At 42.2% G+C, this 18301-nt stretch overlaps 1 protein-coding gene across 2 annotated transcripts; it reads right to left on the reverse strand.

Annotated features, from left to right (window-relative positions):
• Positions 1 to 786: 786 nt before the first annotated feature.
• Positions 787 to 16555, reverse strand: nacad (NAC alpha domain containing). Of its 2 annotated transcripts, none has more exons than XM_085473706.1 (10): positions 16497 to 16555; positions 9337 to 9623; positions 3709 to 9220; positions 3333 to 3566; positions 2631 to 2722; positions 2138 to 2206; positions 1870 to 2016; positions 1654 to 1788; positions 1425 to 1547; positions 787 to 931 (listed from the first exon to the last, which is right to left on the reverse strand). In XM_085473706.1, the coding sequence occupies exons 2-10, from the start codon at positions 9619 to 9621 to the stop codon at positions 917 to 919; spliced, it is 6612 nt and encodes a 2203-aa protein (XP_085329832.1). In that variant the 5' UTR covers positions 9622 to 9623; positions 16497 to 16555; the 3' UTR covers positions 787 to 916. The 2 variants fall into 2 exon arrangements, with proteins under 2 accessions (XP_085329832.1, XP_085329830.1); XM_085473704.1 differs by lacking the exon at positions 16497 to 16555 and adding an exon at positions 12787 to 13317.
• Positions 16556 to 18301: the final 1746 nt, after the last annotated feature.

Consider the following 18301-nt stretch of genomic DNA (forward strand, 5'->3'; position numbering starts at 1 on the left):
TTTCTTGTTCTTGCTTGTAACTGGTCTTTTGCACCTTGTTGTAAAATGTCTGTATTCATATTTTCTGCATTTGTGACGGCATCTCTTGATTATAGACTTTGGCAATAAACCTTTTCAATATAATTCTTGCCTTAGTTAAATTCTGTGAAGTGGTTTTTCTTAACCATGGAAATAATTCTGCAATCATTTACTTGTCGTCTGTGATCTGTCAGACTCTTTGCTGTTGCTTAGCTGGTCAGCGCATTCTTTCTTTTTAATAATCTAACAAATTGTTGATTTAGTCACTTGGTGGATTTGGTTTTTCAGCCAACTGACGACCTTCCTCACTTGCACTGATATCGTTTAACTTCATATTTTTAAATTACAGTAAAATGCTATAAAACACTGCTTCATTCCTGCTTCATTTGTAATGAAATTACAAGAGACTGAGCCTCAACTGGCTATGAAACTGTTTTCCACTCGATTTTTCTCATTATTTTTGAGCTTTTCAAACATGGGATTTAAAATTGTTTGATTTAAAATCCCCTGTGGTGGTGTACAGATGCAAAACTGCAAGAATGATGTTTTTGTCCAATAAATTAAGGACGTAACTCTAGCATGGAATCGAATAGCACAGATTTTGCTTCCGATAACCAATCAGAAACATTTCGCCTCTTCTTTCATTTAAATATTTTCAACTTCTCCTGAAGTGAAAGTTGGCGTAAAGGATCAATATAGCATGTTTGATTTAATGAATGTGAAAGACTAATCTTTTCAGTAAGATCAGTTTCAGGGTCCAGTCAGAGCCCACGTTGGAACAGACTTTATTTAGCAGATATTGGGGATGCAACATATAGTAGCAGCGATATAGAAGAGTCAGGTGTTTAGGCTTTATAGGCTGGAATAAAGGGGTCAGGAGTTGAATCGTCTTCACCGCTCACATGGTCAGCTCCTGTGGAAATGCAGGGGAGAAAAGTGAAGGTGAGAAAGAGAAAAGGTGGAAAATTGAATTCAAGATAAATGAAAACAACAAAAATACTATCTTCACTTCTACCCAATGAAAAAGATGTGCCACTGTGGAACATATCTCTCTTTGTATATAATTAAAAGGGATACTCATTATGTGAGGCTTCATTTCCCAGTTATCTTAATAGTATTTTATCCTGCATCAAGAAACAAAACATCTGCGTCACTTGAACAGCTCCAGTTCTTATGAGAGCACTTGCTGCCATCTAGTGGCCATGAGACTGTACTGATGACCTACAGAACAGTGGAGGTTATTCAGTTACTGGGGAGAAATTCTACTTGTCATTTGTCCTCTGCTCTTTCATCTCACCCCCTCCCTGCTCACTGGCTGTGACTCATTATTTTATTCACCATCTGCCCTCCCTCCACACTCTCTGTCTTCCCCTCTCTTTCCCGCCTTCAGCCTCATCGTTTCTCACCATGATAGCATTCACAATGTCATTCTTGTTGTGTTTCAGCGCACGGACGGCTTTGGCTCGTGACACATTGGCCTGAGCCATCACCAGCTCAATGTCTCTCTGCTCAAGGCCTCCCTCATCCACCTGATGTATAGAAAGAAAGAAAGAAGCAAGGATAAAGAGAGATTTCAGAACATACGTTTTAACGGTTGTTGAAATAGGTATTCAGAAACAATAGTTCAGAAAATACCTCTTCTTCTTCCTCTTCACTCTCCTCCTTGATGGTGAGGCTGGGTGGGACAGGTGGGGCTAAGGGAGAAGAGGTCACAGGCACCTTGAATTTCTCTGCGGCTGCTTTGTGAGCCTGCTGAGACAGGTCCTCAATCTGAGGAGAGAAAAGGACCGGATAAGTAAGCTAAAACTGAAAGCTGAAACTTGAGTAACCAAATAGACAAACAGTACTCACCTTTGCCTCTCCGAACACAATATAAATGTCTGATACGGGGCTTTTGAATACATCTGGTCTGCTGATGACAAACAAGATGCTCTTGGACTTCCTAATAGTGATTCTGGTCACACCGTGGACTGGCTTCAAACCCAGCTTAGACATGGCCTAAATGCACAATAGAGAAAACAAGAATTAGGGATTGAAATGAAAGAAAAAGAATCGTATCACTTTTAATATTATATTTGACCACTTATTAAGTTTATGTAGTAGCATATAGTAGTCCAACCTTGCGGGCCTTCTTTTCACTACGGCTCTGCTTTGGCCTGTTTAACCCTTCATCCGCAGAGGAGATAGACTAGAGAAAAAACAGTTAAGTTTATGAAATAATCCATTATGCTTTTAATATGCAAATGTTGCTAATATGTTTATGCTAATATACCTAAATATAACTCATGATGCTTCTGTTTTGTTTTGTTTTTTTGCTTTTTGCAATAGCAGCAACATTTTGATTAAAGTTTGCCTTAAAGAGTAGCTGGAAATCAGGGCTGCCACTGCTACTGGCTAAATAGCAAAAAGGCTAACATCTGATGAATATTAGATTTTATGAGTTTAAAATGCAATGCTAGTTGAACAACATGTTAAACAACATGCTTGGCCAGAAGTACATTGTGTAAAATATATATACTATATATATATGTATATATACTATATACTATATACTATACATATACATATATATGGAAAGATGGTCACCTTTAAAATCCCATAGACAAACTCACCTGTGGCTCTGATGGTCTCAGTGGTTCCAGTTCTTCCAGCTCAGGAACTGAACCCTCACTCTCAGACTCATTACATGAAGCCAGCACTGAACCTTCACAAAAACAAATTCAAAGCACACATATATAAAATAAGTCCATAGGAAAACTAGAGTAAAAATAATTTGTCTATCTATCGAATGATCTTCCTAATTAGTACATAATTAGCCTATTTTAATGATAGATAGATTAATTATGTACCAATTATGTACATGAATAATCTATATCTGATATCTAATCAGTACCAGAGACTTTAATTAGCTTATTTTGATTAAAAATATAATAAAAAATCACTATGTGATATTCACGTCTTTTGCAATGTGGCTTCACAATAGTATGTAACACAACGTAGCAGTGTGCTCAACTCCAGCCTGAATAAACATGAAAATGACAGAATGCTGGCACACATTGATAAGTGCACTTTCCTTGCTGGGTAATAACACTTCATCCATAATTTAGGTTACAAACTTTGAAACAGTTTAAAATATCCTCTCTGTCAGTAAACTTATAAATGTAAGATGGAGAGAGCGTTATCACGTTGCATAACCTCAAAGAGAGAATCAAAGAGAAAGAGAAAGAGAAAGAGAGAAGGGTGGGTTGTATAACACATAGCTAAAGAAATTTTGGGGGATTTCAGTGCCCCAGAGGAGGTATGAAACCACTTACAATTGCTCTGGAATGATAGGTCAGTCTCTTCACAAATGTTGTGGCTGTGTTTCATAGGACAGCTGGGCCGCCTGCCTGTAAGTTGGTGGGTAGAGAAGGGCTGAATTTCCCTTTGATTGGCTGAACCAGAGGTTTTCTGTAGTGATCCATTTCTGCTTCCTTGAACTCCTTTGGGCTGGGATGTTTTACCTCCATCGCCCTCACTGTCTGTCTCTTCCTCAGCCAAACTAGGACCTTACAAAACACACAATGATTATCACAGCTTTTATGATAACAGTGTTAGGAAGTGTTTACCTTTTCTTTGACAAACTCGCTAACTCAAATGTTTGGATTAGAGAGGGAATGTTTGGTTTGAGGTAATCATGACTTTACTCACCTTTGCACCTGTCTTGTGTGCTCCATGTGTGACCTTGACTGACTTGTTTGTGAGACTGTACTCTTGCGTTAGCATGAGACTGGGAGTATGACTGAGACTGGGGATGGGAACTAGAGTCTGGAATACAGACTGCATCTAAATTCCCCAGCTCGGGTAAAGATGACTCCTGGGCAGACTGAAACAGACTTAATGGCATGGCAGTGGAGAATAAGGGTGAAGAGACAGTTGTGGCAGACACAGTTGATGTACTGAGGACATCAGTAATCTCTTGGAGGTTAGTGGTAGGAAGGAACTGGGAATTAGGGGTGTTCTGTGTTGTAGGGGAGGTTGACAAACGGACAGGGGTGGTGTGGCACGTGAACAGTGAAGGTTCTTGCCGTTGTTGGGCTGAGAGGTCAGGTTGGGATTCCTGCACTGGTGTGGAAAGATCATGCTCTGGGTCTGTTGAGGCACAAGGTAGAGAGCAGGAGGAAGAGGAAGAGGAAACAGGAGATGCTGAGAAGCAAAGTGGATTCAGAGAGTATGGTATGGTATTGTGGGTAATATCTATGTTGTTATCATTAATGTCCACTGTAAGTCCTCTCTGATTATCAGGTAGCGGTCTATTATCAAGAACTTCCTGCTGTACGTCTTGGTTCATCGCCACAACAATATTTAGGTTGTCTGTTGTGTGTGTGGTAGAGACATCAGGACTCGGATTGTTTTCTACCTGGAGCTGTGAACCAGATTCAACCTTGTCTGTCCCAGGCGTCTTCTGTTGACAATCCAGTGATGAAAACTTGTTGCTTGCATTATGTCCTGTCTTAGATTTGGATGTTTCTGCATTCCCCTTTGACCGTACCCCTGGTGTGTTATTTAAAGGAACAGCAGGTTTCTCTGGATCAACAACAGATTCGGGGCTAGAGGCACCTTGACTGTCTGTCAGAGGTGCCCTCTGTTTCTGCCTTCCTCTCCTTCCTTTCTTTGCATCAAATGATGTATCTGTGCAATGTCCCTCCTTGGGGCTGTCACAGGGAAAGTGCTCTGAGTCATTTTGTGCAGAACGGGATTTCCTTTCCTGTTTCTTCTTCTTATCTTTTTTTGCACCTCTCTCTTTTGCTTTCTCTTCCACTTTGTCTTCTTCATTGTCTTCCCCTGAGTTATAAACAACATGCTGTTGTTCTCTAAAGGCATCTTTAGTCTTTGGTTCATCGACAACTTTGTCCATGAGGGGACTGCCATCACATTTTCTTTGGCTTTCTGTCTGAGACTCCATTATCTCTGTTTCTGACAAAGAACCAGTATTGACCTTCTCTTGACAAGCTTTACTTGGTTTGGAATCATCGGATTTGCATTTAGGAGTGAATGATCCAAAGGAGCCCTGTACCAAAGAAAATGATGTGTCACTCTCTGGAGTGATTGTCTGACACTCTGGGCCTGTATGACTTCTTAAGTTGGTTTCATTTTTTAAATCAAAGTGTTTGTTTGTTGCAGCTGCATCTGAGTGAGTTTCAGTTAATGGCACAGAGATGCTGGAGCCACCTTTCTCGGGGAATGGTGTCTGTGTTGTTTCTGGTGTCTGGTTTATCAAACTATCTGTTGATTTCCTGTCTCCATCAGGAATCATGTCCGAAACCTGAGGTGGCATCTCCTCAAGTGGAATATTAGAGACAGAGTCTCTAACACTGACACTCACACTCTGGTGTCTGACTTCCTCTGACAGAGCATTGAGACTCCCATGAGCAGAGCCAAATGCAGACTCACTGTTATTGTTACAATTCTTCCAAGTGTTTTGTATTTGTGTTTCTGTGTTATCGCCGTCATTGTGTGGATTTAGATTACTGATATCATCCTCCAGGAAGCTGGCGTTCCCGTCTTCTCCCCCTCCTTCTACTGAAATCTCCTCAGTGGACTTACAGCGTGCCAAGTTGGACTCAGAAACTCCCTCTCCAACCAGTTCTTCGGTATCTGTTTGGCGCTTCTCTCCATGCAAACTGTTGTTATCGTCTTCATCTAGCATAGACCCGAGAACATTATCATAATTTCTGCATTCTTCACTGTTCATGTTAGAAACCATGGCCGTCTGCTTGCTTTGGCCTTCTGCATCACACATGAGCAAACTTTCCGCCTCTAACTCATACCTCTTCCCCAGAGACAATGATAGAGATTCCCCTGCTCCCCAGACACCAAACTCAGCCTCTGCTCCTAATCCAAGACTGAACCCCATTCCCACCCTGGTGTCACACCATGCCCCTGCTACAGAACCCATCTCTCTGCTTGTGTCCATTTCTGAATTTTCCCTTTTCGGAGAGATGGCAAAAGGTGAGTGTGGGGAACCAACAGCTCCCAGTACTCCCTCATCAGTACTGAGGGTGTTTTCCCTTAGGTTCTCCTGGGAAGAGTCACCAGGGCAGTGTTCAGGTGTTAGGGCCAGATTGTCAGCTAGTTCTGAGATGACTTCTGGAGAGGTCGAAACAGGGATATTACTGGGATTGGGACTAGGGTCTTTAGGACAAGATAGAAGAGGAACACCTTTATTCAAGTCATTAGTAGCAATGACATTGTTCAGAGACGGACCAGAATCACTGATTCTACACTCCACACTCACTGACTCTGCTGAAGCATTCCCATTCTTCTGGTCAAGGTCAATATCAGACTCACTGTGAATACTGGTTCTGCACATGGCCTCTGCCCCTACAGGCACATCATATTTACTGCAGAAAGACTTTGACAACACACGTCTACTTGCTCCCACAGTCCTTTGGCTTTCAGAGTGATAGTGGCGAGGCTTGATGAGCAATTTGAAAGAATCTCTTTCTGGCCCATTTATGGGCTCAGTTACTGAGTTATCACTGTGTAATTTCAAAGAGTCTCTTTCTGGTTCTTTTTCCACTGTGCCACTATTACTGGGCAATTTGAAATCAACATCTTTGCCCTGGTGATCTTCTTCTGGAAAAACTGAAATGTTCTGGTCTGTTGTTTCCTGCACAGAAGTAGCAGAGGGAGGAATGTGGGACATGTGGGACTCTGTTGCAAAAGAAGGTGACACATGGCTGGTATCAGGAGTGGAGGAAGGGTTAAAAAAGGGACTGGGCTTAGGCCCCTCAAGAGGATTGGAGAAAAAATCAAGATAAGTCATTTCACTCTCATTTGCACTCTTATTCGGGTCGTCGGAGTCTGACAGAGAAGAATTCGCTTCTGCAGGACAGGATAGTTTCTGGTGATCCAGTGGTTTGTCTGTGCTTGCTTGTAGAGGGAAATGTTTTGCCTGACCTGTTTCGCTGGTAGATTCTAGTTCAGGGTCTGATTGGGTCTCAGGGATTTTACATGCATCCACAGGACTGGGATCTACATTGTTTCCTTTAGGGTGGGCAGTGGCTTCAGACAGACAGGTGGTTTTGCAGCGATCCGCTAGTTCATCCATGCTCTGCTGTGAGGGCAAAGGTTCATTTTGTACTGTGTCACTGACAGTTGCCCGTTCAGGTTCTGATTGTATTTGACCTGGATCAGGTCCATCTACTGATGTGGGCTCTAATGATTGTGCATGCCTCTCAGTGCTGTACAGACGTTCGTCTTCCTCCCCGTTGTAGGAGGCAGAATCTGATGACTCCTCTGTATCGTCTTGGAAACAAAAAGACTCATCCAACCCCTCATTAAGAGAAGTTTCTGAAAGCGAATGAAGGAAGGATGCTGAGCTATCCTCATCTGTGGGATCCTCCACTGCTCTGCTATGACATTCATCATCGTCGTCCTCATCTTCTTCTTCTTCCTCCTCCTCCTCTTCGTCCTCTTCTACCACTTTCACTTCCACCTTAGCTTCCTCGCCTGACTCTTTACGGTCATCACTGCCATCATCTTTATTAGTTTTCTCATATTCATCACAGCTGACAGCACCATTAGCATTACCATCAAAATCATCATCATAATCATAATCGTCATCCTCTTCGTCTTCATCGTCATCTTCTACATCTGCCTCCTCTTCTCCCGCTGCATAGGCATCAACGTCCTTTTCTTCGTTTCTGTCATTAACTTCTATTTCATTCTCTTCTTCAGTGGGGAAGAGAGTGATTTCCATTGAATCAGCCTTAAAGATAAGGCTGGTGTGAAGGGGAAAGGAGATGAGGGAGGCAGGGATCATCCTCTCCTCCTCTGGTATATCATCAGCACAGGCTGCCTGGGATAGTATGAAGGAACTGGGACCAAGCCTATCAAACGCTCCAGGAAAGAAGGCATCCAGGGAGAGGACAGGTGAGTCAGGGCTAAGGCTTGATGAGGCCATGGTCATGTTCTCTGTGTCAGGAGTCAAGGCGGTTGAAGGAGGCTCTTGGTGGACATCCATCTGTCCATAATGTTCCTCTGATACGCATGCCTCAAGTTGCAGTCTCAGTCCCGACTGGATAGGTCTAGACGACTCAGCTCTTTCTATACTGTCCTCATCTAGAGGGCAGAGTGAACTTTCATAACCCCCTCCATCCTCCTGGGAGTCACTACTGCTACTGCTCCTCAGAGGGGATGTGTCCTCAGTTACCCAGCAGGGGCGACAGCTTTCTCTAGAAACACTGACCTCGTCCCCTTTTAAAATTTCTTCCTCCTCAACTATGACTGTGTCTGTTATACCTGTTGGGGAATTCAAAACAAAATCCCCCTCATGGTACAGACAGAAGTCCCCTGCCCTTTCTTCCTCGCGTTCTGGAACTATTCTTCCCTTTTCCTCCCCAACTTCATCTCCAATTTCAGACAAGGACCCCACAAAACAAGCAGGAGCCTCCTGTGTTTCTTCTGTGAGGAGTGGATTTGGAGATGTGGAGGGGGAGGTGGAAGATGTGTAAGAGGAGGTCCAGCTGCCTCCCTCTGCTGTGATGTAAGAGCCAGAAGGAGAAGTGAGAGGGGAACAGAGGTCCTCACTGTCAGAGGGAGAACCAGGGGACAGTGGAGAGACAGGGGAGCCAGGATATGAATGATGTTTCAGGTGTGAAGAGCGAGATGCCATTTTAATTGGGGTAGAAGGAGCAGTGTAGTAAAGGTCAGGGTCAAGACATGAGGGGACACCCACTCGTAGTGGGTCAACAGCACAGACTGGCTCAGAAAAGGACAAAGCAACTGGACAGGAAGGCTCAGAAAAAGAGTGGGAAGGCACTTCATCTTGAGAGAGGCTTTGACACTCTTCTTTTTTCTCCATCAAGCTGTCATCTGTCGTGAGTGACCCTGGGGAGGTAGAGGGAGGGAGCAGGGAGTTGTGAAAAGGCATAGGGAGAGTCGCTGAGGGGTCTGCACGGTCTTTTTGCTGAGCCTCCTGTTTTGGGGATTGATTTTCCTCTTTTCTTGTTTCCAACTGAGTCTCTTTTGCCTGTGCCTGAGGATCTGAAAAGCTTTGAATATCTGGTAAAGGTACAGCCTGATCACTTGGGGCAGTAAAGGGATTCCCTTTCTTGATCTCTGTTGTTTTCAGCAGTGTTTCTTCACCCATCACCACCCTTGTATCAATAGTTTGTGGCTCCTGGTAGTCACTCTCCACCTCAGAACCAGTTAAGACCTGGGAATAAAACATTTTACATACACAATTACAAATGTTCATAATGGTATCCTAAGTGCTATGAAGCTACAACATGATCAAACACACATACATGCACGCACACACAAGACACGCACCTTGATTCGCTCCATCTTAACAGGGACATGGCGGCCACATGGTCCATGGCCACCTAATTTTCCAGACAGTCTGGGTGTGCTGTTGTTGCGATGATCGGAGCCTTCAGGTTGAGGTCTTGGGGTACCAGAAGAGCTAGGGGACACATGAAATAGTCGTGGTCCAAATGGAGAAGTGCATGCTGGGAGCAGCTTTTGTGGAGTACTGGGAGAGGGACTAGAACCACTGTCACTCGGGGATGAACCACTGTCACTTGGTGTGGAGTCAGTAGATGGGTGTCTGGTCATGTCTGAAAAAGAGAAATGAAAATAAATCAACTTCATAAGTAAAAGAAAAAAATATCAAAACAAATATTAACCTCCTATGACCCGAACTCTTCCACGACATGCATTTTTGATTTCTCTTTGATATTTGGGCTGACTGGGGCCAGATGAATGTAAAAACAAAGAATTACCAGATTTTTTTTTTACCTGATTTTTGTTTCTAAAAAAAATGAGAGACGCATATACGGATATTTGTTTAAAATTTCAATAGCACAGTAGAAGTATAATGTCCTCATAAGTGGATATCAGACCCTTGTTGAGCAAAATTGAATATTTTGGTCTAAATAACCCAAAATGTGATGTCCACATATGTGGACACCAGGTCCTAGGAGGTTAAGAGTTCGGATATTAATACATTTGAACTCTGAGGAATTAACAAAAATATCATATAAGCAAGCTGACTAAATCACCTTAGTACCACGGCACTAGACGTGATGTGGAAAGTCATGCCTCTTTTATTGTATAATATTAGACTTTAGATTTCTGTGTTTGAGTTTCACTTATCTTAGCCCACACATTAGTTCAGAAAGAGCAAAAGAAAATTACACCAAAATGCCAGTCAGTAAACAAATACCCCTCAGCTCTCATGACACAGCAAATGGCTTTCAGTAGAAAAAAAAGAGTACTGAGACTTAAAACAAGACTGTTTTAATGTATTTATTATTATTATTTTTGTAATGCGTGCGGCAATCCTCCAAAAGCTTGGTCTCTATAGATGGAAGTCAGAAACAATGTTTCTTCACATACACAAGAATCTTTACCTCTGCACGTCTCTTTCACAATTAGCACAATTAGCCAGAGGCAAAATAAGCTGTTATTCTATTACAGCGTTCTCTGTCCTCTTGTCCTTCTGGACCTTGTTATCATTTTGTATCCTCACCTGTCATTGGGAATGGAGAAATCACTGAGATGAAATGTCAGGCTGAATGAAGGAAATGAATCAAGAGGGAGTAGAGGAAGTCTTGGGTATGAGTAAGAAAGTAAAAAGCAAGAAGATAAAAAAAATTTAAAATTCTATTTGTCATCTTAAATCAGTTCTTTGATGCTCTTTGATTACTACAATGCAAAATTGTACTTTTTTCAAAATATCCCTCAGAAGATATGCTCTAAGCTCTTTGTCATCCACACACCGAGAACAGAAACCTCATTTAACTGGGCCATTTGTAGGGTGACCTCAATTCACATGCTGATTGGTCATTACAACACACAAGTGGCTCAGCTCAGTGCCAGCCACATGTACACCCTCACTGACACATGCACGTGTTTTGTTCTCCATGGAGCATAGATATCACATTCACTTACTGTTATGTAGCTCATTCTTTCTATCACTCCCTTATATTACTCCTTAGCCTTTTCCTAGCTGATCCTCGCTTTGGCTCTGCTTTGTACGCAGATGTATCTAGCAGGGCGTAGTAGTAACTAAGCACATGCTCTTTTCTTCTCCTCCCTCGCTACTGTCCTGCCCTCCCTGGGGAGGTGGCAGATGCAAGCATCAGCACTTAGAAGCTCTTCCCGATCACTGCTCCAATATTAAGATGAAGGTGTGTTTGTGTGTGTGCTGAGTCACGCCACATAGACTAAAAGCTGCTGTTAGGTCAGAGAGATGCACAATACATAATACACAAAAGACAACTCTTCTGCTACAGCACAGCCTAGTCTCAACGGAACATAAACAGGCTGATTCTGATTGTCTTCTCCTGCAGGAGCTCAACAAAACCTCACTATGCTACGGTGACAAAGGCTAATATAGCACTGGTTTTCAACAGCATATCTGAGTTCAAGAAAATCAAGCAATATATACCTTGAAAACACATCTAGAAATGCTCTATCGTGCTTTAGTGACAATCATAGGAAGTACATAAAAACTGTTTGGCTAGGCTGCTAAATAAGTCAGTGACATAATACGACTGCCTGGCCTTGGAGCCTGGTCTCAGGGAATGCAGTTAATCTGAGCACCTAGCTTGCTGTATGAAGAACAGGCCGCAGTTGAGCAGACTAAAGCTGCGTCACAGTGGATGCAGTGCTGGATTTGCCACCCCCAAGAGCGAGTCTCTGATCTATCTATCTATCTATCTATCTATCTATCTATCTATCTATCTATCTATCTATCTATCTATCTATCTATCTATCTATCTATCTATCTATCTATCTATCTATCTATCTATCTATCTATCTATCTATCTATACTCTAATAAGATCAAAGTAATTTATAATTATAATATATAACAATATAATGTATAATATAATACAATAGAATGATTATAAAGTTTAAGGTAAAACTTTCACTATAACCTATAACCATATTTAATGATCTTATATAGTAAACAATAAACAACAAAAATAATGAAAGCTCTTGTACCTGTGAGGTTGTGTTTTTGTGTTAAACTGTGCTCTGCCATGCTGCTGTGTCATGTTCCTGTTGAAGCTGGGGGGTAGGGAGGAGCTACGCCACACTGCTCTGCACTTACAGCTTGCATAAAACTGATGTAGAGATGGGGATGCGGATGTGGCATGAACATGGGGCAGTGGGAGGAGTGATAGAGACTACGGGGGCCAGATTTAGGGTGGGGGTAAGAGCACTGGGAATCCGATGAGGACTGGGGCTGGATGCTGGGGGGGGGGGGGGGGGGGGGGGGGGGGGGGGGCAGTTACACAATGAAATTAGTCGGTACATACAATACTGTGGTAGCTGAAAGGAACAGATTGCTAATTTGGATTCTGTAATGGGGAGTAAAAGGAGACGAGGTAAGAGTTGATGTCTAGGGGTGGAATCTCTTGGGAGGCTGCTAATAGCTGCAAGGGGGAAGGAGAGGCAACATGCAGTTTACAGAGGAAGCAAACATGCAACTGAATCACAGCTTACTCAGCCTGCACATGTCAGACACACAGAAATCACCCAGGTCTAAAGTGAGATCTCCCAGGTACTTTTGAGCAGTTAGTGCTTGTCAAATAATCCTTTACCTTTGCTTTTCTTCCTGCTAATACTTCAGTCCTTCCTATCCTATCTGTTAAATACTACTTGCTCAACACAGTCTTGAGCCTTTCTTCTCGATTACGCCCTGGTCTCTGTCTCAATTAGTATCAATGGAAACCCTCTCCTTTCCCAGTGCTCAAGCCCAGTGGTCCTACCTGGTCCAGGGAGCCCTGTTTCCTCAGGTTCCTGCCCTGGATGCTTGTCGCTGGGCACGGATCTGTGAGTGCTCTCCCCCGGCATGCTTCTCGCTGGCTGTCTTTGACTCTGACGCAACGATAAACCATACAGCCAGAACAGACAAGGTGAACGAGGAGAGAGAGTGAGAGTGAGAAAGAAGAAGAAGGGGAGGGGGATATGAATGCTCAGCGACCCAACACTCAGATCTTCCCTGCAGCACGTGTCTGCCTCTATGTGTGTGTGTGTGTGTGTTTGTGTGTGAAAGAGAATGAGGCAAACAGAGAATGAAAGAGGGAGAGTCAGAGATGGGAGTATAGGCTGGTCTCTCTCTGTGGTGCAGCACAGTGATGCTGCTGTTGTGGGCGTGTGCTTCAGAGCCTCATGATCCAGTTCATCGGTGTGTGCGTGGTGTGTGTGTGTGTGTAGAATCTGAGAGGGAGCTGCAGTATTCTCTCTTGATGCCCAGTTCCTGCTTTCCTCCCTCCTCCTCTTCCTCGCATCTTCCATCCTCCGTGTATCTCTCTCCCTCCTCTCCTCCCTGGTCCCCCACCCTTCCCTTCACGCCCATCCAAGCTATGACTGGATCTTTGGAGATGATGTCAGCACATTTCTGCTGATCTCTCAGTGCTGCCCCCAACCTTAAAGGAAAGAAGCGGTACTGCAAAAACAAGAGTGAAATGGATAAATCAAATGGAAAACAAAACAGACAGTGGAAAGAGAAACCTGGAACACAGAGAATCGAATGCGCAGAAATGAATCCTGAAAGTATACTGCTGATTACACCCTCTGCCTCCTGCTCTGATTTGATCCAACAGGAATCAGGAAGGAGATATTTGCCCCAAGGGCCACTAAAACATCTGCTTCTGCCCTCCATCTTCATCTCTCATTAAGACAGCATCATTTAAAAAGCCAATTCAAAGTGCCTTACAAAGACTAAGTGGGTAATAGATGGTGTTAATCTTTGAGCAAAGGATTTTGGGACCTCAAGCTATGCTTATAGCGGCTCACTCTGATAGTTAGATGAGGAACATGCACATGAGTATTCTGTTGGGGTCATTTTGTAGGGCTCTAGGAGCACTCCTCCTGTTCCTCCTCCTACAAAGGCGCAGATACAAGTCCTGCTGCCAGGCTGATTCCCTCCTAAGGCCCTATCCTTGTGTAACAGCCATTCTCCTGGTATCTCTCTTCAGACTCTGCTGGGAGATACAGAAAACCTTCTTGCAAGGAGTTGGTTTAGCTGTAACTTGAATGGGCTGCAGGTACAATATCATACGACATGCAGTGGACACTTGCAACAAGCAAAACTGGAGTAAAATCAGTCAGGGGGGATAAGGAGATAGCAATGACCCGTAGCCACCACCTGCAAAACCATCAATTTTCAGGAGGGTCGTCTTGTTCACCTGGCTTACAGTGGTTTATGCCTCCATTCTGAATGGACTGATATTGCTTAAGTTGAGGTGACTTTGTGTTATACTGTGATGATCAAGTATGACACTCTTTTGAGCTTTTGTACTTTATAATGCTCAAGTAATCTAGTTCTAAGATACCTGATAGACCAAAGTCTGTTGTTGATATGGTTGATGGGCTAATTCTTTTGTATATTTAAGTGATATGCCAAATATTTCTCATCTAAAGGGGAAAAATAAAATAACAGCAGGCCAGAAACAGAGTGGCAATACTGTTTCAGTGAAGCTATAATTGATAATAACAGCCTCAAATTGCAACAAGAAACAAAGTAACAGTAGAACAAAGAAACTCATCAATCAAAACCACAGAAGAAGAATAAAGATTTTCATTGGGACTGAAGCTGCTATAATTAGATCAGATGTGAATAATCATGGAGGTGATTTCATGCGTGTGCAGTTAAAAAAGCTTCTGTTTGTTTGCTTCAGACTCCATAATGACCTAAGAGCTCTCGATACTAGGTTTATTCTTCATGAGAAATGTGTTTAGAGCCAAGACTGCTTAAATGGTAAATGGACTGATTCTTATATAGCGCTTTTCTACTCTCCCAGAGTACTCAAAGCACTGTATACAACATGCCTCATTCACACCCAGTTCTAAACACAAGTGCAAACTAATCTACATTCACACTCTGATGAACACATCAGAGAGCAACTTGGGGTTAGTATCTCGCTCAAGGATACTTGACATGCAGACTGGGGAAGCAAAGGATCGAACCACCAACCTTCCAATCAGTAGCTGATCTACCACCTGAGCCACAGCCACCCCTGCTTATTAACATTACATTAATATACAGCAGCACTTTAGCATAAGCTAATGCTGTGTTACACTCTTGGGGTATTAAAGTATTAAAATAGTTACTCCTGAAAATGAAACCACGAATGAGCTCCTCTTGGCAGGATACGTGACCTTTAATGTCTTTCTTCGAGATAATAGAGCTTGAGCGTGTCATGCAAAGCTGTGATTAAAATTATTCTCAGATAAGATTTTTACCAATGAAAGCATTAAAACCTGGAAAACTCCAAAATGTTGTAGTAGTCTGCTTAGATTTCAGGACTGTGAAAGATAATATCTGTCAGTTTTCCAGTCTGCCCAGAAGTTTTTCTCACCTAAATGGTAGGGATTATACCCATCCCCAGCTCCATGGTCATGTTATCTCCCTTTACCCTGCCTTTAGGCCAACTTTGTTACTTGATTGGCTGCTCCTTACAAACAGCAGGACCAAAAAGAAGATAAGTTTATGGCTAGAACCTCTCACATATGCATCTGCACTTTCCTCATTTCATTCAACATGAATATGATCCAACGGTATGCGCAAAGACGATATTAGGACCAATCAGTACCATAAAAGATGTTTTATGTCAATATTTTTTTTAAACAGCCAAACAGCATTCTCAGTGTCATTTTCAATCACTCTGGCTGAAATGTGACCAAAAGGGCATTTGCATTTTCCTTTAGGAAAACATGTTGAGAAAGCTATTTTGAATAACTTGCCTCCAGAAATGCAAATGCCCTTTTGGTCACATTTCAGCCAGAGGATTTAATAATGGGTCTGTATTAAATTAATAATTCAAGAAACAATGGCGTCAAGGTCAGAACAGCAGGTGGATGAATTAAAATGCTCCATTATGTCCTCCAGAGTTTCGACTTTGTTGGCTGTACAGTGTAGCCAGTTCATTTTCTGCACACCTAGAGCAGGAACCCTTGTTCCATTGTTCAACATGGAGCAATTTATGGCCACTCTCATGTTTTCAATTAAAAAATGGTGCAAACTCATTACATTTACTGAGAGATAAGAAGTCAAGGGTAACTGTGTTGGGGATTAGTCAGAGCCCAAGCAGTGATAAACAATAATTTATTCCTGCTGACCGTGTCAAAAAAACTCTTGTTTTTCCTCATTTATGTCAAACTAATGTCTTCTTGTGTCATACTCAATCTGAATGCGTTTTCCTCTTCAGTGGAGCTGCTTCCTGATTTTCAAAAATGTTCTTTTACCTTTTCTCATAAAATTGCAAGAGTAAAAATTTGGTGTCTCATTGATGTAAGTGCCACAGAAAGAACTCTAGCATAACCATTATAACAGCAGAAAACAGCAAACTACTGAAAACACTGAAGCTGTCAGAAAGGCGTTAACAACATTGCTTAAAATATCTTCTTTTTTCCCCAAAAAGAAAACCACCCTGTGGCCTTGAGTGCATGTGTGGGTTCCAACAGCTCGGCTTACCTCAGAAGTCCTCAGCAGTTTTCTCTTTATTGTTGTGAATAAATAAATAAATAAATAAATAAAAATGTGAGACAAAAGATGAAAGCCTCTCAGTGATTTTTGTCAATCATTTGTCTCAGATTATGACTCTTTAAATAATCAACTGCCTATCAATCACTGGGTTTTTTCCCTCCTCTTTTATAGACAACTAGCGAAGGAAATCTAGCCAGAAATAGAAAGCACGAGAGGGGGTGGCAGCAGTGAGCAAAATAAACAGCAGTGGTAGTTTCCATGGCAACCCAAAACTTCCCATGATGGAGTGCCAGCTCAGCACAAGTAATTAATGCTTCACTGGTCCGATAAAGTCTGATAGACTCTGTGCAAAACAGTTTACCTCAACCTTCAAAGCTTAAAAAACTGAAAGAAAAATGTATTTCTGGGTTTTCAGCTCCCAGATTGTCCTCTCAGATTGTGAGTTTCATGTGAAAGTGCTGCTGTGCCCATTAAATCTGCACCTGAAGCCATGTGCTAGGAGCAAAGGGGATTTAAAAAACAAAAGCAAAAAACATATATAACAAATAATATGGCTTGCTTTGTGGTTCAATACACTAACAGCTGGAGCGGGAGAAGCTGACAACAGACAGAATATTTTGGATGAATTTTTCACCAAGCATGTAACGGTTTTTCTTGTCTCTGTGCTGTGCCTGATATCATACTATATAATACTAAATTAATGACTTCTCTTAATCTGCATTTGGACATTGCATCATATATTATGACGTGCTTTGAGGGATGGTGGAAACTCAGCTTTCCCTCATCAGTGACGTGAGGCCAACAGATCTAATCTCATTTTACGTCAGTGCTTGTGTGAAGCTCTGTTAACTTCCTGGTCTTGATGGAGGTTAAAGAGTGGAGCTGAGCAAAATAGAAATGTAGCAGATTTCCAGAGTACATGCTGTCAGCATAGCCATCACCAGTGTTCCCATTACACTTCTTCTGTTCTGTTATTACTCCTTGATTCAGGTACAGAGCTTGAAAATGCCTGCAGTCCTGCCCAAGTCACTGATTGACCATCAGAGAAAGTGTTCTTTAATATCAAGATGCCACACTTTTCCTTATTTGATTTCACTTACTTTAACATCAGCAATCCCACTAAGCAGTCACAGGAAGGTGTTATCAGCTAATTTTGTCAAATCTGCCAATATTTGTGATTAATAACATGCAGAAAGTGGGAGTCAAAAGCGTGGACCATAAACACACATTTAATTTTGTGTATTGTCACAGTGCCACCATAGCTTGTTCATGTGAGACACGCAACACAAAAAGTTACACATTTCATGTTTTTGTTTTTTACCAGAAATACTGTTCAGGTCATGATTTAACTTTAACCCTATCTTACTTTTATCATGAAATTTAGCTTAACACCACTAAGCTGCAACTTTTAAACAGCAGGAAACAAAGGAGAGAAGAAGCAGCAATCTCAAATCGATTTTTTTGGAAAGTGCATTCGAGTTAAGTAATATTTTCTTTCTTGCTGCCTCATTCTTGGCTCTGGTTTTATCCACGCAGTGCTTTAACCATCGTTAAGTTCTCTCCTCTGCCCTGGTTTGCAGTTGTCAGTCTTCCTTTATACGCCACAACTGAGAGCTGCTGCAGCTGTCCATGATGATGTGTAAGCAGTTTCAAGTGAGCAACGTGTTTTATCAGTGAAGTTTACCCTAGCATGTTTCATCGTGGCAGTACTGCTGGGCTTCAGTAAACATGCACATTAATGCACATGCATATGAAGTTTGGAAAAATTACTTCAAATGCGGTGGAGTTATTTA

The sequence above is a fragment of the Copadichromis virginalis genome, linkage group LG11 (assembly GCF_057382275.1).
Source record: "Copadichromis virginalis isolate Kocher_CV1m ecotype Utaka linkage group LG11, C_Virginalis_male_GT1.1, whole genome shotgun sequence".
In the NCBI taxonomy this organism is placed as follows: Eukaryota; Metazoa; Chordata; class Actinopteri; order Cichliformes; family Cichlidae; genus Copadichromis; species Copadichromis virginalis.